The 25,872-nt window shown below is 50.6% G+C and overlaps 1 protein-coding gene across 1 annotated transcript; it reads left to right on the forward strand.

Moving 5' to 3' along the window:
• The first annotated feature begins 11,450 nt into the window (after window positions 1-11,450).
• On the forward strand, window positions 11,451-12,591 carry TCIM (transcriptional and immune response regulator). Its single transcript, XM_042835270.1, has one exon. It carries the CDS (start codon window positions 11,510-11,512, stop codon window positions 11,828-11,830), a length of 321 nt encoding a protein of 106 aa, XP_042691204.1. The 5' UTR covers window positions 11,451-11,509; the 3' UTR covers window positions 11,831-12,591.
• Window positions 12,592-25,872: the final 13,281 nt, after the last annotated feature.

Raw genomic sequence — 25,872 nt, forward strand, 5'->3', positions numbered from 1 at the left:
AAGCTCCTTGCTAAATTTTATTTGGTGCCCTCTTTTGAAAGGCAGTCTTAAAACTGGAGCTTAGGAGGAAATATCTTCAGTAAACAACCTATAGGAGCATGGCAGCACCTTTAAATCTTTATCTGGCAGCCCTCATTCCACTCCATCTTCGTTCCTGAATAGCTGCTGCATATTTTATGTGGGAGATATTTCATGCTGATGATTGTCTCGGGCTATTACACTTCAGACCATTTCAGGCAAACAGCAAACTAGAGCGGGGGAAAAAGTCACTCCAAATGCAAAATGTAATGAGGGCTCTCACAGTGAAATGGGACAGGGGGGCCAGAGGGGACATGGGACCCCCCCGGCATGGCCCTCAGCTCTGCCAGTACTGCTTAGGGATGAGAAAAGATAGAGACAACTCACAGCTTTTCCAGGTGGACAAGTCTTTGGCTGCAGTAGATGAGGACAAGCCCAGATGCAGCAGCCACAGGTGTAGAAATTAAGAAAAAGAGCTGCTTACCTTCAAAAGGCCACAGGTAGGCAGGGATCTCCAGTGAGAAACCCTCACCTCCACTGCCAACCTTTAAATGAGGGCTGGGAAGGGGAGGATCCTGGCTCCAGCTCTTCTGGTTACTCAGGTGCATTGCTTACACCTGAGCTCCCCTGGGTTGGCCCTGCCTTCCCACCAGGTGCTCCATCACCACTTCAGGTCATGATTTAGCATTGCCACTCCAGTACCCACCTGCAGTTTATGGAATGCTGTGTGAGAGCAGCACAGTGACAACGCTGGCACACATCAGACCTGCTCTGTACAGTGGGTGTGTGCAGATCCTTCAGTGCTCAGCCCTTCCTGTCTGCTCCTGGCAGCTGGGATGGCTGCTGTGCCAGAGCTTTGATTCCTCTCTGTTTCCAAACTGCTGCTGTCTACTATTGATCACAAGGCACAGACATCTGAGGTCTCAGGTGCATTACAACGGAAAGCAGGCTGCATTTCAATAATTCAGTGGGCTCTCTGCCTAAAGATGTTGTGATGAGTTTGAAAACAGCACAGCGCTCCACACTCGTTGTATGGGAGCATAGCAAATTTGGGTGAGTGGAGCATGGTGCACTGGCACAGGAGGGCTGTTTGTTGGGCTGCACTCAACTTCATGCTTTCTCCTGCATCCCCCAAGGCTGGGGGAGTTCCTGCCATGCAAGCCCAGCACAGCAACAGTGCCATAGAGCTCAGCCACAACCACTGCAGTGGCTGCAGACCCAAATTAGTGCTGCCCACACAGCAATCCGCCTTATCAGTACAAACAGAGCTGCTGCACACAATTCTACTGTGGGACTGCAGCACAGGAGCCACCCAGCACCATGGTTCAGCAGAGCATGGTGCAACACAGCACGGTGTGGCATAGGATGGCATAGCAGAACAGCACAGCATGGCGCAGCACCACATGGTGCAGCACAGTGTGGTGTGGCACAGCATGGCAAAGCACAGCATGGCTCAGCACAGCATGCCAAAGCACAGCATGGCATGGCTCAGCACAGCATGGCACAGCATAATATGGCACAGCACAGTGCAGCAGCACAGCATGGCCCAGCACAGCATGGCACAGCATAATATGGCACAGCACAGCAGAGTGCAGCAGCACAGCATGGCTCAGCACAGCATGGTACAGCATAATATGGCACAGCACAGTGCAGCAGCACAGCATGGCACAGCACAGCTCCAGGTGTTTCCCAGCTTTCATCAAACCCATGCAAGAGCCCCTGAGCTGCCTTCCCTTTAGAAGCCACAACCAGCTCTGCCCCACAGCACCCACATCGCACGGCACACAGAGCTCAGGGTTGTGTCTCTTGCTACATCTTTTGTCCCTGTGAACATCTGAAATCGAACAAAAATATAAACATTTGGATTCCAGACACTTCTCAGCCCTAACCTTATTTATCATACTTGGCTCTGCTCCTGGAGTCAGGGCCAGAAGAGGCTCTGAACATTTTGAGTTATTTAATACGCTGCACATAGATCAATCTTGCTCTCCCCTCTAGCCACAGGTTTCCCTTTGTGGTTTGCTGCACAGCTATTATGTCCATCAATATCTAAGTAATTAAAAATCCACCATTATGCAGGTCCTGGCTGCCTTATGAGCTTCTCATAAGCTATAAAACATTTCATGGTCAACTTTCCTTAAGTGCCCAGGAGGTCTGTAGCACCATCACAGATCTCCTCAGCTGCTGCCATCATCCTGAAGGTCCCATGCACAACCACCCTGCTGGAAAAGCAGTGAATGCCTACAACCTCCTGCCAGCTGTCCTGCACCACCACCCTGTGATTTGTGCCAGAGGAGGCAAACTGGGAGACAAGTACTTGTCCTTCTTCTGCATGGCTCAGCTGCTGGTCTCATAGGGATTTATCAGTAACAACCAAGTTTGCTTTGCAGTTTCCACTTGGGAGGAACAAGAGGATGTGGGATGTAACTGCCATAACCTCCTTGGCACCACTGCTCACTCGAGACGTGATGCTGTGCCTGGTTCATGCCCTGGGCACTGAGTCCCTCAGAGCACCTGGCCTGGCTGGAGTGCAGAGGGCTCTATCACTGCCTGAGGGATTGCTCACCTTGGCAAGAGTGACTGCAGTCCAGAGATGATGAAAGGACATGACTCAAGGCAAAAAGCGCTAATTACAGCTCAGACGGAGGAGGAGACAGGAACTGCTACATTATGCCTAATAAAGGAGAGGAATCAGGAACAGATTGAAGAGCCATTGCTGCAGAGATGATGAACAGGGGCTGTCCCAGTGGCACGGCACTGCTGGGAATGCCCAGGGCTCAGCATCTCTCATGGATTGCTTCCACCATTTGTGCACCTTTGGAGTATACCTGCCACACCACGCTCCTTGCTTTGGGTCCTTGCCAGTGCCTTCCTGGCCCTGCCACCAAACCTCAAAGCAGCCAAAGCAGGAGGCTGCTCCTGTATTCCCATGGACTCAGTGCTGGGAACCAGAAGCACTGCAAATTGAGCAGCCAGCTGGAGGCTGCCCGAAGGGCCCTGAGGGAAAGGACTTGTTTTGAGCCCAAAGTCCCCAGGGTTGGTGCAGCAGCTACAAAGCTATGCACCATTAAAGCCGTTCATAAATAGAAAGAACCAGCAACTAAAACATTAGCATTTGAATAAAAATAACTTTGCAAAGCAGCCAGAGCTAAAACCAGGTCTTGGCAAAGGTCTCTGGCCTCCTTCTAGGATTGAGATTGCAGCAACCGCATGCATCCCTGCAGAGCATAGGAACAGCCTGGGTGTGCAGGGACAGGACAGTGTGCTCCCCAGGCTGGAGACACAGTGGATGCTGTCCCTTAATGGAGCCAGGAGCACACAGCCACCTGTATCCTCACCACTGGCACTGAGCAGGGACATGCTTTGATTGCAGCATTGCAACACCAGGGCTGTCGCCTTCGGTATTTACTCAGAGCCGTGCACAGCGGGTTCCTTCTTTATGATGAGGAGCTGGGGTAATTTGAATAGTAAATACTGTGAAGAAAGTAGATTACTATGAAATACAGTTTTTTTTCCAATATATAAATCATGCCTGTATTTGCATGTATAATACCAAAAGGAGGCATCTGGGACTGCTGCTGCTGGTTGCAGTACTGCCTGACACAGTGATTAGCAATAACCCAAAGTCTCTCTCCTCCCCCTCCCCTGCTGCTCCACCTGGTTTCATGTTAGGGATAGTGAGGTGCTGCTGCTCGGGCAGAGCCCTTTTCCTGCATCTCCTCATGGAGAAAGCTCTGCTACGAGCAATGGCTGGGAATGGTGCAGCCCCAGCACTGCCCATGCCCGGCCACGCCATGCCAGTGCCATATGGGCAATGCTGGGCACAGTTCTCTGAGCACATGCAGTGCCTCTCCTGCGTTTATCACCTCAGCGTTCTGCTGATGCTCTGCTCCTGTTTGCAGTTTGTCATGCAGTTCTGGTTGCTACACTGGGATAAACAGCAGCAAATAGCGACGGCCGCATCTCCAGCAGAGCGATGCTGCAAGGCGAGCAGCAGCATGCCTTCCATCAGCTGTGTCAAATGGATTTCTTAAATAAAAAGGAAAAAGGGGAAGAAAAAAAAAAAAAGTAAAGGCTCTGCTATTATTGCAGTGAGAGGCTGCCTCATGCTGGGCTCTGCTGCTAAATCTGTTCTGTGTTTACTGTCTGCAGGAACAGTAGGAAGCCTTCCGAAAAGGCACTGGGGTTCCTCCGTTTTTCAGCAATCAATCATGCTTTGCTTGAGCCATTTTTATCCTAACAGAAACGGAAAATATTTTCCTGGTGTAATTTCTACTGATCAAAGAATTTTCCTCAACAGAGAGCAGCCCCAGGGCCCCGCGAGGAGAAAACCACAGAGGAAACTATTCCCCTAACGAGGAGCAGGGGATCGGGTTGAATTCAGGGGGGGTGAGCCAGGACATGAGTCTTGCAAGGCCAGCAGTGGGCAGCAAGGCTGGCAGTTCTTTCCCCAATTAGTTTGCTGAACAAGAGCCTTGGTGTGTGCCTGCATGCAGCAAAGCACAGTGCCTGGGGGTATCATCTGTGTGCAGACAGGGCTGGCAGAGGCAGGCGTAGCTCTGCTATTGGGGACCAAACCCTGTGCTAAAGGACAGCCATCACATTTTGTTTACTTTCTCCATCAGTTTTCCCTAAACAGCTTCAGTAAACGTTCTTCATTGTGGCCGGAACTGACTCAGCTTGCAGCACGGAAGGGTTTTTGTGGAAGGGCTCACAGGTCTCAGTAACCCCGCGATGCAATCGGTGCTGTTTATTGATGGAGGATTTTATTTTTTTAGCTTCCATTTGTGGTTTGCGTCAGAATGGTGCACGGAGCTCCCAGCCCATCCCTGCAGCCCCCACATTCCTGGGGACAGAGCAGCCAGGACTGCTCCCACTGCCACATGCTCATCAGCAGCGGGGTGCCCTGCAGATGTAACACCCCCAGCTGTGAAATGCTGTCACCTTTCCCTGCCTTCTGTGGGAGCAGAACCCGTTTGGCCATGTCTAAATCCACGCACACGGCATCATCCTCGTCCCCCTTCCTCCCCTCTGACACGGAGCTGAAATAAACTTGCAGCACTAAAACTGTTCTTTTTGTGTTTGAACCGTGCGCATAAATAAACCGATGCAGACAGATGAAAATATCCATAAAGCAGATCTGACATTTGACAAGGATTCAAGGGCAGAGCTCTAGAACAAAGACAAGGCTTCCTTGTAAACAAGGCATCAGTCACTTAGATTACAGTAATTAGGCAAAGCGACAGCTGGGAAACTTCTCGAAAGCATCGCTGCAAAAGCAAAACGCATCGGGCGCAGCGCTGGGTGTGCAGGACCCTCATTTCTGCCCTGCTCTGCCCTGCGGACTTCAGCCCAGTGCTGGGAGCTGCCGCCTCACCTCATGCTGGGGATGGGCTTTACAGCTCTGTTATTGCTCCTGAACAGGAGCTGACGTGTGATAGGAACTAATGCTGCTGCAGTGCAGTGACCTGACCTGACCCCAGCCATAGGGTTGCGCTCCTCTGGGCAGCACACAGCCATCGTGGGGGTCCCACTTTGGTACCCCCCCCCAATCTGGGAACATCCCAGACCAGCAGCCAACCTGGCATTTGTGCTATGACCACGTTGGTGTCACAGCCAAGGCAAATCCCAGCAGCTTTGTGGTGTGCCCCAGGAATAGCACTGAGATGGGGGTGCAGAAATTGCTTTTCATTGGGTACACAGTGAAGGCTGTTGGGCCGCAAGAGAGGGTGACAGAGAGGCAAACACCATCTGTTTTCTCCGAGGAACTCTTTTATTATGAAGGAATGACACAGGACTGATGACACCACAATTTCAAGCTGATCTCCCACACAATTTACATTCCCACCGATTTCCTGATAAATCCCCGCAGCGCAATGCTGGGTGTTTTCCCAGCTCTGATGAGTTCCCTTCACTCAGCATCACCCAGCTCAGTGCTCCCCAACCCCGCTGGCACATTACACCCAAACAGCTGCAGCCATTCCCAAAACAACAGCCTCGCCTTGCCTGGTGCTGGGTGGCACTGCTGTGAGATAAGGAGCAGAAATCAGTTCTTGCAAAGCTCTGCTATCGGCCGTGCCCTTGGGTGAGGTGCTGAGCCCCAGGGTTTGGGCGGCATTGTGGCCCCAGCAGCAGCACAAAGCCACACAGCCCCACTGCAGGGCAACCCAAAGGCGGTGGCAGCCCCAGAGTGGGGGGCACTGCAGACCCCCTCCCCTCCCACCAAGCAGGATTTCCTCCAGCCCATCCCCTCACAGCAGACAATGCGTTGTCTGACAGCCGCCGCCGTCGCCCTGCCGCGGCTGTCGGGAGCTCCAGGAAGATCAAACAGGAAAGTCAGCAGAGAAAGAGAAGTTATTTCGTGCCTGGAAGTCTGAACTTTCATGCTCAGCCTGACTGGCGCGGGAGGAAGATGTTGAAGTCAGCACGTTGAGAGCTGCCCCACTCCCCTGGAAATAGGGCACTATGCAGGGCCCCCACCCATCGCTGCCCAGAGCAGAGCTGCTCCTTGCAGCTGTACAGCACTGCATTTATACAACAGCTGGAGTGCCACCACGTAGCATGGCACTGATGCCAGCCCCAGCCTCCCCATCCCCAGCAGCCCCAGACCCAACAGAGCCTTTTTCTCCAGAAATCAGTGTTGAACTCAAGGTTTCTCTGAAAGCACGCAGCCTTTGAGAGCTGCCAGAAGTTTCTCTTTCTGTTCTGTTTCTTCACAGGCATGATTTACTTACTGTAAGTGGCTATTCATTATGTCCTGCGCTGCATTATTAACTCAGTGATCGTACATTTAGCAGGGAATTTATGAGAAATGGGGAGACATTCATTATCAGGAATACCACAGACTTTACTCTTATATGGTCTCCTTCCAGGCAGCAGCTGAGCAGTGCTCTCAGCCCAATGTGGGGCTGCTGTGCCAGGGCTGCACACTGCATGCAATGCCATCACCTCCCGGGGGTCACTTCCCTCCCAGCACTGCTCTCCAGAGCTGTAGAGAAAGAAAAGTATTAACCAGACTTGGTGCACATTTCTTCCCCTATTGACAGCTTGGAATTAGACCTTATCACGTCTTCTTGCTGCTGAGAGGTGTTGGCCTTTTCCCCATATTTTAGGCAGCTGCAATTAGAACATTGTGCTGCACGGCTCAGCACAGCGCAAACACTGCAAACACACTCAGTCAAGTGGATTCCCTGCTTTTATAAGCAAAGAGCACAGACTGCACTGTGATCTGGGGGCGGACAAAGGTTCCCAGATACTCTGCTAAAGAAACAACAACCACCAAATCAATAAAAGATAAAGGGGGAAAAAAACAAAACCAAGAGCAAAGCGGAGCGCTGCGCACATCACTGGGGCACTGGGCAGAGGCTGCTGGCAGCTGGGCCAGGTGCTGCCACGAGTGTGCCTGCAGCTCTGTACATGATGAACCGGTTCCTCCCTCGCCTCCCATCACCCACAGCACTTTGGGTGCATTTCCAGATGCGTCTCCTAGCCAAGAGCAGACAAGTTATGAACAGTTGGTATCGTGCCTAAGAAGGGCAGAGCTCCTCCAGTCTGCACAGACAGCAGGTTGCGGCTCAGGGCACGCCATTCCAGGGGGAGGGTGGGAGAAAAGAGCTGCCCTCAGCTTGTGGCCACTGTCAGAATCTCAGATTTTTGCTCTAAATGACTGAAAGGTGATCCTTTGTGTTCCCAAAGGGAACCCCCACACCACGCTGCAATGCAGGAGAAGGGAGCTTCGCTTCGCACCGAGGTGTGAGCCATGCATCCGTGTGTTTTAAGGCAATAAGTTCCCTTCTCTCCCCTCTTCAGAGCCTTCTAAATGCTCTATTTCTGAATATTTAAGATAGGACTTTGCCAAACGAAGATTAGAGAGTTAATCCTCGTTTCTTTATGAGGAAAGTAACATGGTTTAACAGCTCACTGCTGTTCTAAAGGCAGCTGGTCTGAAAGGCAGAAAACTCCATTCTCTAGGGTGAGTTGGCTGGTTCCCATTTTTTTTTCCCCCTGAATTTATTACAGCTGAATTCCTTCTGGCCAATGAATCTGATGACAATTGGTGCCATCGAGCACTGACTGAGCTCCCACCCCCTTGTTTGAGCTGTCTCAGGTCTGCTTCCTTATTCCATCCCGACTGCCAGAACCAACAGCTGCTCATGTTCCGCTGGCAGCTGAGCACAGTGCCATCCTGCTCTGATGTCTGCTGCCCTCCTAAAACCTCAGGAGGTCTGTGAGCAGCTTCAGCTCTTTCCTTTGGGAACAACAGCATCCTGGAGGACTTGAAGCCTTCCTGGAAATCTCTCTGAGGGAACAACGATGTTTTGCTTCTTAGGGGTTGCAATTGCTCCAGCACCAACAGTCTTTGGGATTGCTGCGTCTGGCAATACCGAGGCGATGTCACAAGTCATGCAGGCTCAGGCAGGCTTGTTGAAAGGAAAGCTATGCAAAACATGCTTTCACAAAATGCAATTCATCCCAACTTGCCTTGTTTGGAGCGATTTTGGATTGCTGCAACAAAAGCAGACCGGGTTCTCTGCAAGGGTTTGAGGGGCAAAGGCAGTGGCAGCTCCCAGCTGTAAAGCTGCAATCCAACACTATGGAGCTGTTCTGGGAGCAACACTGGGCTGCCCTGCACTGCTGCAATGGGGCAGTGGGGTCCTGCCATGCCCTGCTCCTGTCCAGCTCAGGCACTGGGGTTGGTGTAACGCACAGCCAATCATGTCAGCGTGTCAGCACCCACATCTTGAAGGCCACAACCTGGGGTGGGACAGCTGTGGGGTCAGCTGGCAAGGAGCACTGCTGGTTGCTGCAGGAAGACCCCAAAACCCAGAGCTGGCGTCCTGCTGACAGCCCCACAGCAGGATCATCTGAAAGCATCACGTCCTGAAAAGCAGAGCACAATTAGGGCTTTGGCTAAACTGTTCTGCAGAGACAGAAAAGTGGGTTGGAATTAATCCTCCCATTAATGTGTGAAACAGAGCGTTTACATTCATGAAGCAATTATACAATAATAGCAGGAGAGCTACGATAGGAATCACATCGTGTCTGAAGTTTCACTCCAACCCAATACATGAATAATTCCTCCTAGGCATTGCTGTGAAAGCAATATTAAAAAAGTAGGAGAAAAAAACACCAGATGAGGCATGCTTCATCTCTCAATTAGGGTTGAACACAACTAAATTTATGCAAAGTGGGAAGAGAAGCTCCAAGAGGCAAAGGCATTTGTTACTGCTCAATGCAAGATGAGCTCACAAAACGCATTCTTCATCCTGGCAGCTTTCTGATGTCTTACTCCTGAAGCATCAGTTTTATTCTCGGTTTCCATGGCAGATACTTTTCTGAGCCTGTGTCTGCCATAAATACTGCTGATTTATTCTATCAGCCATATCTGCAGATACCTGCAGCATGATTCCATGTGCAGTCGGGGTGGTGAGAGGTGGACATGCTAACGTTCCTCAGCTCTGCTTTTCAACCAGGGGAATCAAGCCTTGCCAAAGGAGCACTTATTCTCTGCTGCTACACAATCTCTGCTGATCTCCTGGTGCTGACTTTATCCTGAGTCCTTTGCAAGTGTGCAGTGTCCAATGCAACATGTTTAACAGTTTGGTCAGATACTTTACAGGCAGATTTCCCCTACACAACACCTTAGGCAGCAGCTGTCCTTTCTGCTGTTTCCCCCATGTATTTCATTTTAGCAAGCAGTGATAAAACATGAGGCTCTTCGTGGGCAGAGACAGCAGCTAGCCACATCACAAGGCCCTATTCTGAGGGTGGATTTACCCCATGCATGTTGAGCAAACACTGCTCGATGTGTACTTCTCTCAAATTCAACAAGTACGAGGCTTTTCAGCTCTTCTGGCAGGAGGAGAACTGGGAGGTTTTGCAAAGGTAGCTTTTCAGACACCGATAGGCAGAATAGCACACACAAAAGAAACTCTGGCAAAATGGCAAGAAGGAAGGCGTGCAATGCAGCAAAAGCAGAACGGGAGGAAGAGCCCCAGCACGTGCAGTGTGCAGGAGAGCCCCTCAGGAACAAGCCAGGCCAGCAGGATGCAGAGGCAGGGTGTGCCGCTCTTAGCTGTGATCCTAAACTCACAGATAGGAAAGCTGTCAAACATTGAAGTGCAACCCACTCCCTCTCCCAAAGATAAAAACCAAAGAGCCCCACCAGAAGGAAGTGCACTGGTTCAGTTATTGTCTCAGTGCACGGGGCTGGGGACTGCCCATTGTTTTGCATTGTCCAGCCAGCAGCACAGCCCACAGTCATTCCTATTTTCTATTCTTTGCCTACACAAAGGCCCAGCACGGAGACTCGGTGTGCTCCTCTCAGGCTCCACAGGTGGTTGGTTGCAGGATGGGGTTCTGCAGGGCTGTATGTGGGCGCGTTGCTCAGCTCTGTAGCAGGAACCACAGTTTTGGAAGAGGCAACAGGAGCGATGTGCAACCAGGCAGCGTCAGCACTCTGCTCCTGTGGGGGCATCCCCACAGCTCTGTAATAAGGGAACCCCCAGGGGTGGATGGTGACAGCACATGGGGACACGTTGGTTGTGCTGTCCTCCTGGTGATGAGTAACAGGGGTCATCTTATTGCTGGTAAACAAGCAACTGATTTTTCTAAACATTGCCTCTGCAACATCCGGCCCGTGCTGAGCTGGTAAGCAAAATGCACTCTCCACTGCCTTGAGTTGCCTTTGTACCCATGGCCACCCTCTGACTGTCAGAGCCACATCCTCAGCATGAGGGATGCACAGGTGGGGTGCTTTCAGGGGTGATTACATTTTTAATTCACGCTGCTAAGCTGAGCATCAGAGCAAAAGCTGCTCGAGGCAGGAGCAGAGCAACCGAGCGCTCAGAGCACTTATGCTGCAGCACTGTGCTCAAGGTGGGGCAGGTGTTTCACCTCAAGCCCTGATGCACGCAGCTGAGGTCCCAGGAAAGTCACTGTGGAAGATATTACGGAGCAGCTCCGTTCATAAAGCAATTGCCACTTGGAAAGTCCAGCTCTGTGAGCACGCAGCAGGACCCGTGGCCATTTGGGAAGCAGCAGAAGCATCCCCTGCACAGACCTGAGCAGGTTTCACTGCTTTGTTGTGCTCCCATCTGACACAAGCACGTACCTGCAGGCACAGCTAACACCCCTCATCGGCATGGCAGCAGTCTGGCACAGCTGTATGAGCACAAGGAGAGGCTTCCAGAGCATCCCCAAGGCACAGAGGTGCTGGGGGTCGTGCAAAGCCCATTCTGCACCGGGGCAAAGAAACCACCCCCATCATAACAACACAGCAAACCGTTCCACTCGCTTGCACGACAGAGGAAAGTTGGCAACTTAAATGTTAAACTTGCCTGCGACCGAGCAGCGTTGACATCAGCGTGACCTCACCGCTGTAACTTGAGCTCTCCTCTTTCCCTCGGGCTGCCTTTATAAAGCCGTGCAGAGCTCCGGGTACCGCACGGATCCCTCCAACAGAAGGAGAACTCCGGAGCAGCGGCGGTAGATGAAAGCAAAGAGAAGGAACACGGCCTCAGCCATGTCCACGTCGCTGAGAGTGAGCCCGTCGGTGCACGGCTACCGCTTCGACACCGCCCTGCGCAAAAAAGCCGTGGCCAACATCTTTGAGAGCATCGACGAGGAGTCGCTGCAAAAGCTCTTCAAGCATTCCGGGGACAAAAAGGCAGAGGAGAGAGCCAAGATCATCCTCGACCCGGACCAGGACGTGGAGGAGAAAACAAGAGCGCTAATGGCTCTGAAACAGAGGCGGAAAGACAAACTCCTCCAGTTCCTGAAATTCCCGAAATATTCCATCAAAGTGCACTGAGCTTGGAGGGAGCAGCCACGGAGGAGAACGTTTTGGGACGATGCTGCCACAGGCAGCAAACTCCATGCTGCTGGGACTCTCCTGTGCCCGGTGCTGCCAGCAGGATGCTGCGTGCCCAGCGCTGCAGGTGGGACGAGATGCTGCTGTGCCCAGTGCTGCTGTGCCCAGTGCTGCTGCCAGAACGCTCCCGTGCCCAGTGATGATACCAGATGGGGAAAAAAAAAACCCAACACACCCCATCCCACGGCGCTGCAGCGGGGAGATGAGCCGACTGCACCCATCTGCTTCACTTGCCCCGACTTCTTAGCTGAAGTTTGAAACTTCCTAAGCCTCGCTGTTGTCTGCAGAACGGAGATCCCAGGCATCGATCAGCTCCTGGGCATCCCTCATCCTGCATTTGTTGAAATGCATCGAAGCTCATCGTGTGACTGCAACACCTTCAGGGAATGCATTGCCCTATGGACACTGTGCGACTGTGCCTTTTCTCTCTCCAGGAGCGTGCTTGCATTAAGAATTGTTTGCACAAAAGCAATAATAATGACAGATTTCCCTGAATTTACTGTGAATTGCCTTAATATTTTGTTCACTTCCCATTAACATGAATATTTAAGCACCATAATTGCAGTTCATATTTGTATTGATTACATCCGATATTAGACAAGTACTTCACGGTCTTGTTTTATGGCAACGTTATCATTATATTGACTATAATTTATTTCATATGGCGACCTGAAATTTAATAAATTATAATGTAAATATAATTTCTCGTCTGAAATGCTCACTTCTCCAGGAGGGGGGATCTCCTCTTGTGGTTATTCCTTCATATAGCAGTCTGCCTATACCTCTCCATAATGACCCAGGATCCCAGGCTGAGCTCCACTGCCAGCCAGCAGCCCCCCCCCTGCTTTCCCCAAGGCCCCAGCACAGCACCCAGCCCAACAGCACCAAAGCTGCACCCTCTGGCATTCCCAGAGAGACTGAATTTGCACTCGCTGCAATGCAAATTCCACTGCTAGCTTCTTCTGTGTGATAAAAGAGAGTGGACTTTTATTTTCGTTTTTCAATAGAATCACCAGAAAAGTCAGACTAAAAAATGAACAGTGAGTTCTCAGCTCACATTATTCCTGCAGGACAGAGTTAGGGCTTAGGGCTCAGCCAGCCAAAAACAGCCCTTGAACCAATAGAGGAGGGCTACAAGCACTGCGACAGCAGAATCCATCTTTGCAGAGGTTATTCAGTACCAGCACGATAAAGTATGTAGAAAATATTTATAAATAAAAGCCTTGGCTATTTTTAAACATGCCCTCTAGTAACCTCATCCAGAAAATAAATGTTCCCATGGCTCTGTTTAGAGAAACAAAGTAAAAGACATTTTCAAAGAGCCGATTCGGGGGGGGGGGGGGGGTTTTCATCCTACAGTTCAAACTGCAAATTGCCCGTAGGCCAAGGAAGAGAAGAAATAATCCCTTACATTACTTAAGAGAACGGATAACTGTGATTAATTACAGTGTGCTGCAACAGATGCAATTGCTCCCCAGCAGCATGGCATCACCACATCTGGAAGCTGAGTGTCCCCAGCACAGCCCCGGCTCAGGAAAATCTGCTTCAAAGCGAGGTTTGCGCAATGGGCAATCGCTGCTTTCCTGCTTTGCTCAATCCCGGAGTGCTGCCCACTGACCCCACGGTGCATCCTCACAAAAACCAACCCAGCAAAACAAAGCGTCTCAGAATGGCTGCTTCCAAAAAAGGCCAATCCGGGCAGCGCAGCTGTGAGCTCACGGCCGCCCCCGGGGTTCTGTGATGCAGCTTTTCCTCCCGCTCCCAGGAGGTTTTCCCATCACAGCCATTTCTCATACAACAAATATTTCACAGAGAAGCTCAGTGAGGCCAAAGCCTTCAGGTGATGGGGTACAGTGTGTGTCCACCACCCTCACAGCTCTGCACGGTGCTGACAGCCTTATACTGGCAGCACAGCATCCCCAGCTGCTGCTGCAGCCTCTCTCACTGCCGGCATCCAGTGCTGTGCTGCCCCATGCCCTGCTGTTGAGGGGCATCCAAAGGAAGTTGTGATCATAGAATCACAAAATGGCCAGGGTTGGAAGGGAGCTCAAGGATCACAAATCTCCAACCCCCTGCCGCACGCAGGGCCACCAACCTCCACATTTCACAGCAGCCCAGGCTGCCCAGGGCCCCATCCAACCTGGCCTTGAACACCTCCAGGGATGGACGGGGCATCACAGCCTCTCTGGGCAGCTGTTCAGCCCCTCACCACTCTCACAGCACAGAACTTCCCCTGACATCCAACCTCCATCTCCCCTCCCTCAACTTCAAACCATTTCCCCTTGTCCTGCTGTCATCTCACCTTTCCAAGAGTTGACTCCCCTCCTGTTTGTAGGCTCTCTTTAGGTACTGAAGGCTGCACTGAGGTCACCCTGCAGCCTCCATTTCTCCATGCTGAACGAGCCCAGCTCCCTCAGCCTGTCTTCGTGGTGGAGGTGCTGCAGCCCCTGCTCATCTCTGCAGCTCCTCTGGTCCCTCTCCAACAGCTCCCTGTCCTTCTTGTCCTGGGGGCTCCAGCCCTGGACGCAGTGCTGCAGATGGGGCCTCACAGGAGCAGAGCAGAGGGGGACGATCGCCTCCCTGTCCCTGCTGCCACCCCTCTGCTGATGGAGCCCAGGCTCCCATTTGATTTCCGAGCTGTAATCACACACTGGTGGCTCATGTTAAGCTTTTCATCCATCAGGACCCCCAGGTCCTTCTCTGCAGAGCTGCTTTTAAGGAGCTCCTTCCAGTCTGCATAGATGATCATGGCAGACTGGAAGAAGTGCCAATGAAAACAGCTGCTGCTGCACACCTGCTATTGCCCACACATTCCTGCTCTCAGGCACTTGCATAGCGTGATCAATAAACTCAGTCCCTCTTGTCTCACTGCATTTACATTATTGGCTCAAGTGGTTTCCTGATAAATAAAACCTGTCTACCAAAAAGTTGCGCTTATTTGATCTTGCAGTTTAGAAAAGGCGGTTTTCCTCGGCCTCAGACCGTATTCAGCTCATGAAGCTGCCAAAACAGCAGCGCATCTTCCAGCACGCTGAGTACAAACTGCAACTCATCGTTACGAAACAGCCGACGACGAGTTGGAGCAGAAATGCCCAAACACTGCAGGCACTTCTCCCTCCTGCTGCTGAGCAGGGCTGCACTGCTCTGCTTGGGGCTGTGCTGAGCGCACACCAAAGCAGTTTGCTTTGCTCTGTGATCCCAGCACAGTGTACGAGGGCAGGGCACCCACATTGGGCCGGGTCCTTCCTGAACGCTGCTGCTGCAGACTCAGTGTCTGTCCAAACACGTGTGCTGACTTCATGGGACTGCTCAGGAATGCTCCTGCCAGACACAGAGCCCATTGTCGCCCCACGCAACAAAAAGAGGAAGAAGTCTGTTCAAGGTATTTCCTCCCCCCAGGAGCCGGGCGTTTCCATTAATTCTTCTCTGCGAGTCAGACTGGCTGTACTGGGTGTCCCTCTGTCACAGCATCCTGAGGAACATGCGTCCCAATAGCTAATTTTATCTGACTTATACAGTGCTGTGCCACAGGAGAAGGGGCGAGGGGACACCCCCAGCTTGAGCCAGCCAGCAGGGTCTCTATGGCCAGCGATGGGCAGGGAAGCAGGGAGAAAAGCAAGCAGAAGTCCTTAGCACCCAATCAGAGTGGTGAAAGAACAAGTGGCTCGTTGGACACTGGTGAGGAACAGCAAAGGGAGTTCAGATCCAGCGTCCCAATCCCTGACCTCATCTGACACCAATGCCCACCGCTAAAACTGCTCCTGCAGCTGTTTTGCTGATGGGAAAACAAGGCTGGCAGAAGGCAAGAGTCCAACTCTACAGGTCCACTGTCTTTGGAAAGAAATAGAATGTTTCCTGATGTCCCAACAGTGGGGACAGTGACCTCCTGTCAAACACACATTGCAGGAGCAGAGTCCGATGGGAGCGGAGCCATGACTGCATGCAGGGACAGGACAGGCTGCTCCAGCACAGCACCAGGCAGCCGTCCCTCCCATTGAGCAATGGGTGAGTTAAACATTGACTGCTGAGCCGAGCTCCACGTCTGCATTACCCACACGTAGAAAAAGCAAACGGGTGATTCAGCAGCCTGGGTGCACCCAGAGGGATCGGCACCCGTGGGCGAGGAGCTGAGCACAAAACACCCGTTGGGCAGGCAGTGCCAGCACGCAGCACCCAAAGCCAGCTCAGCACCAGGCAGAGCGCATCTCAGCTATGGCTGCAGCTCTACTAGGAAGCACACTGAAGGGATGTAATGAAGCTTATGGGCAGGGTAGTGCACTTCTCGCAGCAAAGGGCTGGCTGGGGATTTCAGAGCACAAATGCTTCACAAGCAGCAAAACGATACTACTGTGCCATTTTGGTGTGATAGATGGAGGCTGTTTAGGAGAAGGAAAGCCTCCATAGGACTGTAGCCAAGAGGAGATGGCACAGTTGCCATTTATCTCTGCTAAAAATTAAAAGGTAAACTACGATCAGAATCTTAATATAGGAGATGTCTTTCTGAGACATCGTCTTCTCAAAGCAAAGGTGCTTTTATGCCTCAAGGAAGCAGATGAGCTGGCATACAAATGTTGTACAGAACACACGGTGCTTTCCCAGCCCGCTTGCTTTCTGCTCTGGCATTGTGATGTCTATACCAAGGGACCAAGCACTGAATATCTGAACTTGAACTGACTTGCCTAATCCAAAGGAAAGAAAAAAAACTGCCAACATGATGTGCTAGTGCACATTCTCCAGCTGGGCTTCTATTCAAAGTTCTCTTGCCATCCCAAACGGTAAAGCAGTTCACACCCAGGTCTCTCCCTTTCTCACACACAACACTGATTGCCACTCCACAAATTGCTGCTGAGCCACCCATCCCCACACCTCTGTCAGAGCTTTGGGGAGGCTCTGAATCACATCTGAATCACCACCTTCCCCTGAATGCTGTTCTGCAGCCCACGTGCAGAACAGCTGCAAAGGGCTGAGGGAGTTACAGACAGAGGCAGCACTCAAAGCTGTGTCAGAATTCTGCCCAGAGGGCAGAACTGCAGTTTGTGCAGAGGTAAAACCTTGAATAAGGCTCTTCCCAGAGCATTGTCCATTCTAGCAGCAATAGAAAGCATGCAGAAATGCTTTATGATGTTGGAGAGATTTATGAAAGCCAAGAAGCATATTTCCCCAGCTAACTTGCCAGGACATAAAATAGCTTTTTAATGCTTTGTGTTTGCTTTATCTACCTTGTGAAATTAATTATCTGTGGATCAGATAAAAAAAAGTGACCTACACCTCCCCCCACCGTCCACAGGCATTCCTTAGAGACAACAACGTGCAGAGAACATTCTGTTTGCTGTAGCATTCCAGTGTCTTTTAGGGCACTTTTTTAATATGGCAAATAGAAAATGTTATATAAAGCAGCGTGGTAAAAACAAGGTCTGGAGTCTGCTTGTAGAGCCATCTGAAAGCTCACTGATGATCTACACCTGGAGAAACCGAAGTGTGCAGCTCTGGCTCATGGCTGCACTGCACTGCAGGGATGTATGGTGATGAGCAGAGATGCCAAGATGTATGGGAATGCATTGGGATACTGGGAGCAGCTCCTCCAAACAAACTCACGGACACTTTATCTCCTGCACAGATCACAAAACTTCTGCAATGGGGTTGGAGCCTCAGCATCAGAACATGCATGTTCCCCACGTGGGTGCGTGGCCCAGCAGGAAGGATTGCTTAAGCCACTTCTCAAAGAAAACTCCTCACGTCCAAAAGCACAGCTCTGTCTCCTCAAATCCCTCACTGCAATGGCAGGAAGCAACAGAGCCACGTTCAGAGCTCTGCAAACCTGCACAGCCTCTCTTGAGTTCAGAGCCTGCATGCATGCCGCTGCATTGCAGATAAACCCTCCCTGCTCCTGCCATGATGCTCCTTTCCCTTCTTCCTGCATTACCCCCTCTGTTTTGCTGCACCCACAGGATGCTGTCACACACCTCTGCACGGCTAATGGGAGAGCTCGAGGTCTGCCATGAGTAAACAAATCAGATGTAATTTGGTATTTAATTGTAAGAGCCACTGTTCTGTATGTTACAGCTTCTCAGGTGAGTAATTGAGCTCAACGAGGTGCCCATGAATCTTCACAACTCAGAGTGCTCCCCTTTGCCTCAGGGGAAGCTTTCCCCTCAGCTCTGTTTGTTTTGCTCTCTGTTGCACCACTGCTCTCAGCAGCCCTTGTGCAACCTGCACCTTTGAGCCCTTCTTCAGAAGCAGCTCAAACAGGCCCTCAACCCGATTGCTCCTGTGCCATCCTGTGGGAACCACATTTGCAACATGAACTCTTCCCACACAGCTGCAGATAAAGGACCCAACACCCAGACTGCCAGAGGAAAGCCAATAAAATAACACCCACTAGTTTGGAGGGGGGGATTCCATGTCTGCACTTGTTTCTCAGGTCCTAACCAAGAGGAGTTCGGTCTACCACTCCCAGGTTGCCATGCAGGGGTTGTTCTGAAGGACAGGGAGTGATGGGAGCCCATTGCAGGGTGATGGAGCTTTGACTCAGCAAAGCAGAGTCATCCTCAACTGTCTGAAACACCCCTGAGCTTGCACCAGCCATTCCAACCAACCACCAAAATCCCATTTACCTGAGCCAGAACTCAGGTTAAACAGCAGCTGAGCACCGAGTGCTGCAGATTGCCCATTTTCATACCATTTCCATTTTGCATGAGCTCCTTTGAGCTCACATCTGTGTTCTCCCTCTTGCCAGGGCATCCCTGAGCCCTGCACTCCCAGCACCAGCACTGCTGCACTGCAGTAGCCACTCAAACAAGACCCAGTTTTCTATTTCAATTGCTTCTCCAGCCGCTGTAAACACACAACAGAACAGCCAGTAATGTAAAACTTCCCCCTCCACAAGAGATTTAAAACTGAAAATACTCTTTGCATACAAATGGTGCATTAAGGCTCAGGTGTCCCTGCAGTAACTGTGGTCATCAAGAGGTCCCAGGAACAGCCTGTAAATCACTCTGGCTTTCCCAGCTCCTCCAGCCTTCCTGGCACAGTTTCTGCTCTGCTGCATACTTTGTGACCTTCTGGCCTTCCTTTGATACTCAAAAAACTAATCTGGGGGAATAAATCTGGGTATAAAAGCTGATTTCCATCTGCCTCTGGAAGCCACGCTCTTAGAGCAGCCCACGCAGCCTACAGAGGGGAGAAGTGGAAACCTCTCCTGGTTTGTGGTTAGAACTGCGCTGCTGGTGAAGTCACCTTGGGACAAAGCAAAAGAAAGCCTTTGCAATGAGTTTTCAGAGCACTTGGAGGGGAGTTTGAGTATTTTAACAGGAGCTCAACCTGAGCTGCAGATGCTGTGCTGTTTGCAAGCCTTGCTGCCAGTCCTCACAGCTTGCTGTGTGCTGCAGACCGTGCTGCTCCACATCGCCTGGTGGCATGAAGCAAAGGGACTGCAATTGGCACAAAGAAAGCCAAGTGCTTTCAGTTCGTTTACGAATCAATTAATTCCCTCCTCTCCTGGGCCCGCCTGACAGCATTACTGTGCTCAGCATCTCATGCCAGCACTGTGAAATTTCAGCAACAGCCTCAAATGCGGCAGCAGAAACTTGAGTGTGGGGCCAGAAAGCAATCAGCTGCTTTTGGCAATGCGTTTTGGAAACTAGTCCTGTGTAAAGCAGCCCATACACACACCCACCAAGTGCTCTGGGCAGGTATTAAGGATCTCACCCCCCCCTTTTTTCCTTTTGAAGCAGTTTTGTTTTCTACCAAACGCAGCAGTCTTGGCGAGCTGGGAAAGCACTTTTACCGCCCTCCTGTGGTTGCAACACTGATCGAGCTGTAATAAAACCAGCTTCAAATGGGATGTGGGAAATTTGCATTTCTGGCCTCGGCTTTGCTTTGGTCCTGCTGGAGCTCCCAGCTGGCACCAGCCTCCAAATGAGGGGTTCTATACACCACCACGCTGAGGGCCACGCTGTTGGGCTCTGTGTTGCCATAGCAGAAGTTGCACTCGAGCAGAAACAAACAGTGATTTCCAGCCCTGAGAGAAGAGTTTTTCCAGGCCTCCCCTGTGCAGACAGCAGCCCCCAGCATTGGCAGCTCCTCGTGCTCTGAGCACACACACCCAGGATGCTGCTCCTCCCTGCCTTGCACAGCTCATACACACCACAAGGTTTGCAGGGAAGGAGATCTGGGACAAATGTTTCATTGCAGTGACTCACCCACGTCCATGGTGCGTCCCGAGTTTCCCAGTTACGCTATGGCAACAACCAGAACAACACATTTTTGTGCAGTGTTTCATGCCACGACCTTTTGCCAAAGTGGAATTGCTAAGAAACCACGTGGAGCGTCGCACAGCCTTCACCCAGCAAGGGAGAGCAACGCGCAAAGCTAACAGCACCTTTAGAAACTGCAAACTGCTGCTTTGGTGCAGAGCAGCCATAGAGGTGTGCTGCCAAACTGCTGCCCCTCTGTGTGCAAAACAACAGATTTTAACCAAAACCAAATGCATTTTGGTTGAGAAAGTTTTGACCGAATCTCCATGGCTCATTTCTTAGACAGAGGACAGACATTCTGCCACCATAAGGATTTTGGCACAGCCCAGACTAAGGCTGTTTCTGCTCTTGGCTGACTTTAAGCAGAATGCCATTCAGCAAAGGGAAACCAAACACGCATAAAGCATGCTGCATCATTCATCTGATCTCTGAATTCTTTGCTCTGAGAAGGACTAAGCAGAGGTGACTTTCTTCAGTAAGAACTGAGCTCTCAGTTTTGCAGACCAGCTCTGTGGGCATCAAAAATGAGATAGCAGGCAGAAGGAGCAGCTTTATGGCCACTATCTCAGCTTGTGTTTGCTACCTTTAATGCCAGCAGGGAGTTTATAACCACCCAGGAGCAAAGAAGTCTATTTGCTTTCGTGCTAGCTTTATTTTTTCCACTTTCACAAACGACGTTTATCAAAACCATACAAAAACTGGAAAGCATCTGAACTCACACAGCACTTGGTGAGATCCTAAGGCCTGCAGACCCCAGGGAAGGGTTCAGCTCAGCACCCACAGCCTGCAGTAGAGCTGAGAACAGCCAGCACCGCCCCCATTGCTTGGCGGGTGGAGGAGCTCAGGCAAGGCATTGCCCTGGGTCACCACGCTGTGCTGCACCGATACCCAGCAGCATCCTGCACGACGTCAGCACGCACATTTCCACCCCATAAACACGCTCCATTAGCCAGCACAGGCCAAGGACTGGCAGCTTCACAGCCAGAGCTGCTGGAAGCAGCAAGGATTATGCAACAGCTCTCCAGGAACGCGAGTGTTTTATGGGCACTGTGAGTTGCAAGGGAATTTGTGCTGCATCAACACAATCCTGCATGGATTCGGGATTAAAAGCGGGCTCGATTCACTTAAAGGGACGTGTCAAAGCTTCCCTTAATTGTGATAAATCCCTCTCTTTCATTTGAGAAGGTGACATTTCATGGTAAATAAACCCAAGAAATTGGCTGGAACAAGGGAAAGCTTCTCGTTTGGTGATTCCCTACAATGAACAAAGCACAGCATGAAGGCAGCAGGCTGCATGACTGCTGCTGAGGGTTTCTGAGGTCTTCACTGATCCAATCCCAAGAAGCAAACCAGGGGCCAACCCTCCTCTTCCAAGCAGAGGGACCAAAGCAATCCCTGGTGCTCTAGGAACCGAGCAGGCACTTATCTCAGAGCTGCTCCTTCTCCTGCAGAGAATCCTTCCTCATTTACCAAACCCAGCACATTCCCACACAGAGGAAAGCACGCTACCCCAATTATTCCCTGCCATTTGTCTGACATTTTCATTATCCCTGATGCAGTACCCATCAAATACCGTCTCGTACCAAAAGCCATTTCTGTCAAATTAAGTTGAAAGGAAAGAGCAGGAAACTAAAAGCTCCGCATCTAATCCTACCACCTGGAAAATCAGCAGAGAAATATAATTTTGTAGTCTTTCAAATTAAATCAGATTCTGGGCTCTCTACTGATGAGTTAATCCAATGCTGCGTGGAATGGCTCCACTGAGCCATGACCAGCCTGAGACACATTCAGTTCACAGCAAAGCAGTCCCACCTCACAGACACTGCTTTTATTTCCCTTCTCAAGCTATTTCTTTTAATTTTATAATTTGCTTCAGCTGCTCCCAGTTAAGAAGCCATCAGCAGGAGGTGGCTGTCAATTGCAGAGCTGTGTGCTCCCTGAGCCCTGCAGCGGGCTCAGCTGGTGCTCCCCCACCCTGGGGCAGTGCTGTACCCAACCCCAGCCCTGGATCCATGGTGGGATTGGTTCAGGAGCAGGGCTGGCTCAGATTTACTGTAAGAAATGTTTATTATTTTCCATTTTTATGTTATTTTTCAAGAGTTGCCTCTTGCGACAAGTGTCCATCAGGCTCCTGGCTGGAATATTATGAGGATTTATGGCTGCTAGCGAGAGGAACTCAATATTTATTAAGCATGGGGCTTTCAAATGTTGCCTAAAGTTGCAGCAATTTGATGGCTGTGCCATTCCTTCTGCTGCAGGGCAGAGCCTGGGGGGACAGCTTGCACTGCAGGGCTGTGACTCAGAGACGAGAGCTTTTCCCTTAGCTTTGCATGGGTTCCTCACTCAGGCATGAGCACACACAGGGCATGCTGACAGCCCCATTATTTCTGTGGGGCTCCCTGGGTGGCTGTGCTGTGAAATTGCTCTGGGGCTGCTGCTCCCCAGCGTTGTTCCCTCTGTGAGCAGCAGCTCCCACCTCTATTTGATGTTTTATGTAGAATTGACCTGCAGACGGTTCCGTGTCGCTTTATCCCCCTTTAAATGTATGAAGTATAACCAGGAGTCTCTCTCTCATGCTTTATTTTATTCTAATTTTTTTTTTTCCCCCTTTAGAAGTCTGGAATGTCACATCTGATCTCCCCTGGTTTCTCCTGCAGCTCTTTGGGGAAATCTGATAGCAGCTGTTTCAGAAGCAGAAAAATAATTGAAAGTACCACGGCGCTGAATGGTTTCCACAGCCTCCTGTCCCCAAAACACAGACTTTGAATTGAGTGCTCTCCTGTCTGTGCTATGGGGTGGCCACTGTGTCTTGCAGACAGCAATGCAGGGCTGCAGAGGTATTAATGAGAGCAGAAATGGAGAATTTCTTCAGTTGTTTGAAGGGGGAAGCATGAATGAACTGGTTCGCTCTGAGCTTTTCTGATAGCAAGAGAAACAGTCTCAGCACAATATGGTGTTTTGGGTTGGTTTCTATTTTCTTTTCTTAATTTACAATGTGTTTGAACATCTACACAAAATATCCCTCAGGCTTCCAATGGCAACAGGACACGGAGCAGTGATCTTATGTAAGAGAAGTTGTTTCCATGCGCCATATACCCAAAGCACAGAGGGGTAAAAGCCCTTCAGGATGGGTGCCAACCATCACAGCCCTACCCACAGCATGGGGAGCGAGGTGCTGGGAGCAGCCTGACCCAATGGATGGTGACAGAGGAGAAGGGAGGGCTGAGCACTGCTCCCTTCACTTGAGTCTGAACCTTCTGAACCTTTCTTCACGGGCAGGGAAAAAACAGTTTGCACTGCAGCCCCTCCTGCAATCACAGAGGCTGTTCGAGAATGGGATGAAGAATTCCTCATCTCCTCTGGGCAGGCGGTGATGGATCATGGCTGGGGCAGTGGAATTTCCCCAGCCCTGGTGCAAAATCAATCTCCTGGCAATGTCTTGCTGGCCATAAAGAGGGCTGTTTGGAAACTGCCGGGTCCTCCGGTGCGCGGCTCTACCTGCAATCGTCTGGGCTGCAGCGTTTTAATTTGTTTCCTTCAAAGAGACCCAAGGGTGCCATCGAGAGACAGTTTTCAGGATTCAAAGGAGACGGCGGAATTTGATCTCCTTCCATGGCCTTGTGTGTAATTACTGGAGAGAATGAGGCAGGCAGTGCAGATGGAGAGGCTCAGAGAGGTGAAAAGGAGTTGTTCAGAGCCAGCAGGCAGAAACACACCTGCCTGGTTTGGTGCAGGAGCGCTGGCACTGCTGAGCAGAGAGCAGAGCCAGGGCTGATCACAGCAGTTTCACACATCCCCATGGCTGGAAGCATCTTCCTTGGGAGCTGAAAGGAGCACATCACTGCCTTCCACCTGCAGCAAGCACAGCCCAAGGCTCAGCTCCATTCGTGGCCACATTTCATTTCCCCCACTCCTTTGCAAGGTGTTTCTTCATGCTGTATGGTTATAGAAGCTACGCAGCTTTGGACGCTTGCAATACTCCAAAGCAGTTTGTTTCTCTCCTGTTTTAATTGTACCTTACTTCAGGGCATGACCTTCAGCTAAAAACCATTGCAAGCTCTTGGCAACGCCGAGCTCATCCATCTGATTGCACAGCTCTGCACTTTAACAGCCCTCAGCCCTCCTCAGCACCACCACTTTCAGAGCATTTCTTATGTGCCATCTAGTTTTAGTGCCATTCTATTTCATTTGCTACCTTAGCTTAATCATTTTTTAACACTCTTTCAGTTTGCTTTTCTATCTCTTTTCATCATCATCTGTTCCTGAGATTTTATTTTTCCAATAAACTGTGTAATTTAATGGCCCTAATCCCAAGTCTCCTATTTAGAGCAGGGATGTGGAGCTGTGAAAGGAATCCCAATTTAAATCTGTCACTCAAATGTAATTTAATCCATCTCTTTACATCTAAAACTGCTTCTTTAGATGAAAAGCATGGCTGGGGTTCTGTTTACCTTTCAGACACTCAGCTTTACAGCTTCCTAGCTTGCTTTCTTACACATGGGCTATTAGAAAACGAAGGAACCACACTTTGTGCAACAGGAAATCATCACTATTCAGGTCTAGAGGCAATCACAAGGGAGTTTAAGAGGACACATCCACCTCAACCTCTGCCAAAAATATCACTTCGGAGTGTTTCTTTGCATTTGCTTCAGCATTTGGTTGCTCTGAGGGCAGCCAGAGCTCAGCACTCGGAACACCGCTGTGTTTTCTCCTCTCTCATCTCCTTCTCAGTGTTTTCAGCCCTGGGCCGCTTGCTTTGCCTGCAGCCCAACCTGCGGTGAGCAGCAAACCAGCAGCTGCAGCAATTCTTTAATTACCCTTCTGCTCCAGGCCCATCCGAGGAGCAGGATCAGGCAGCAGCAGGAAATGCTCAACAAGGCTCCGTGCGCAAAGATTGTGCCTCTGCAATCAATCTGTGCGAGACAAAGCTGTTAATTACCATGCAGGCATGTGCTGCACCTCTCAGCCCACAGCTGCCAACACAGGAAGGCTTTTAGGCAGCTCCAGCACCTTGGCTTTAGGTTTGTTGTGATGTATATAAAGGGAAACCTCTTGTCTTCTTTCACTGCTGGGTTCGGTGGGTGGGAAGGAGGCTTGGTGAGGAGAGAACCTCTTCCCCCAAAGTGCCGAGCGCTGAACAGCCGCACTGCGCCCACGAGATGAGCCGTGTAACTGAGATGTCACTCACCATGCATAATGAAAAATATTTTCATCAAAGTTTTAGCAGCAGCTGGATGCTCGGCGAGGGCTGCTTGCTGCTTCCAGAGCTGGCAGCTGAGCAGTGCAAGGCACAACACAAACCAAAGGTGCAGGGCATGCCTCCGTGTGCCCCACAGCCTCGGTGCCGTGGGCTCCAAGGACATGCAGAGGATGTTTGGTTCTTCCCCTTTGCTCCACCTCGAAATATAACCATAAATCTCAGGCCCTCCAGCTTCCTGCAGTAATACCCTCTCCATAAATATCTCCTAAATAGCCCCACCCTCAAATGCACAGCTAATAACAGCACTTTTTATGGCTATTAGGCAACTGAAATGTCCCTGGACTGAGCAATTACCTTCAAATATCTGCTCAGAACTGGCTGGGATTGGAAATCCGTTTTTCTGTCCCAGGTACAAATCCATAATAAGGATTTATTTCTGAAGCGGTGGGAATGAGGCGATCTTTCTCCTTCTTAGAGTGAGATAGGGAGCAAAAAAAAACAGAAATAAAGTGATATAAGTTTATACC

The sequence above is a fragment of the Centrocercus urophasianus genome, unplaced genomic scaffold, assembly GCF_019232065.1.
Source record: "Centrocercus urophasianus isolate 14NV4802_14NV808 unplaced genomic scaffold, USGS_Curo_1.0 seq_50, whole genome shotgun sequence".
NCBI lineage: Eukaryota > Metazoa > Chordata > Aves > Galliformes > Phasianidae > Centrocercus > Centrocercus urophasianus.

Bases quoted from the DNA above. Each gene is read 5' to 3' on its own strand.
- TCIM (XM_042835270.1), top strand. From the start codon at position 11,510: ATGAAAGCAAAGAGAAGGAACACGGCCTCAGCCATGTCCACGTCGCTG.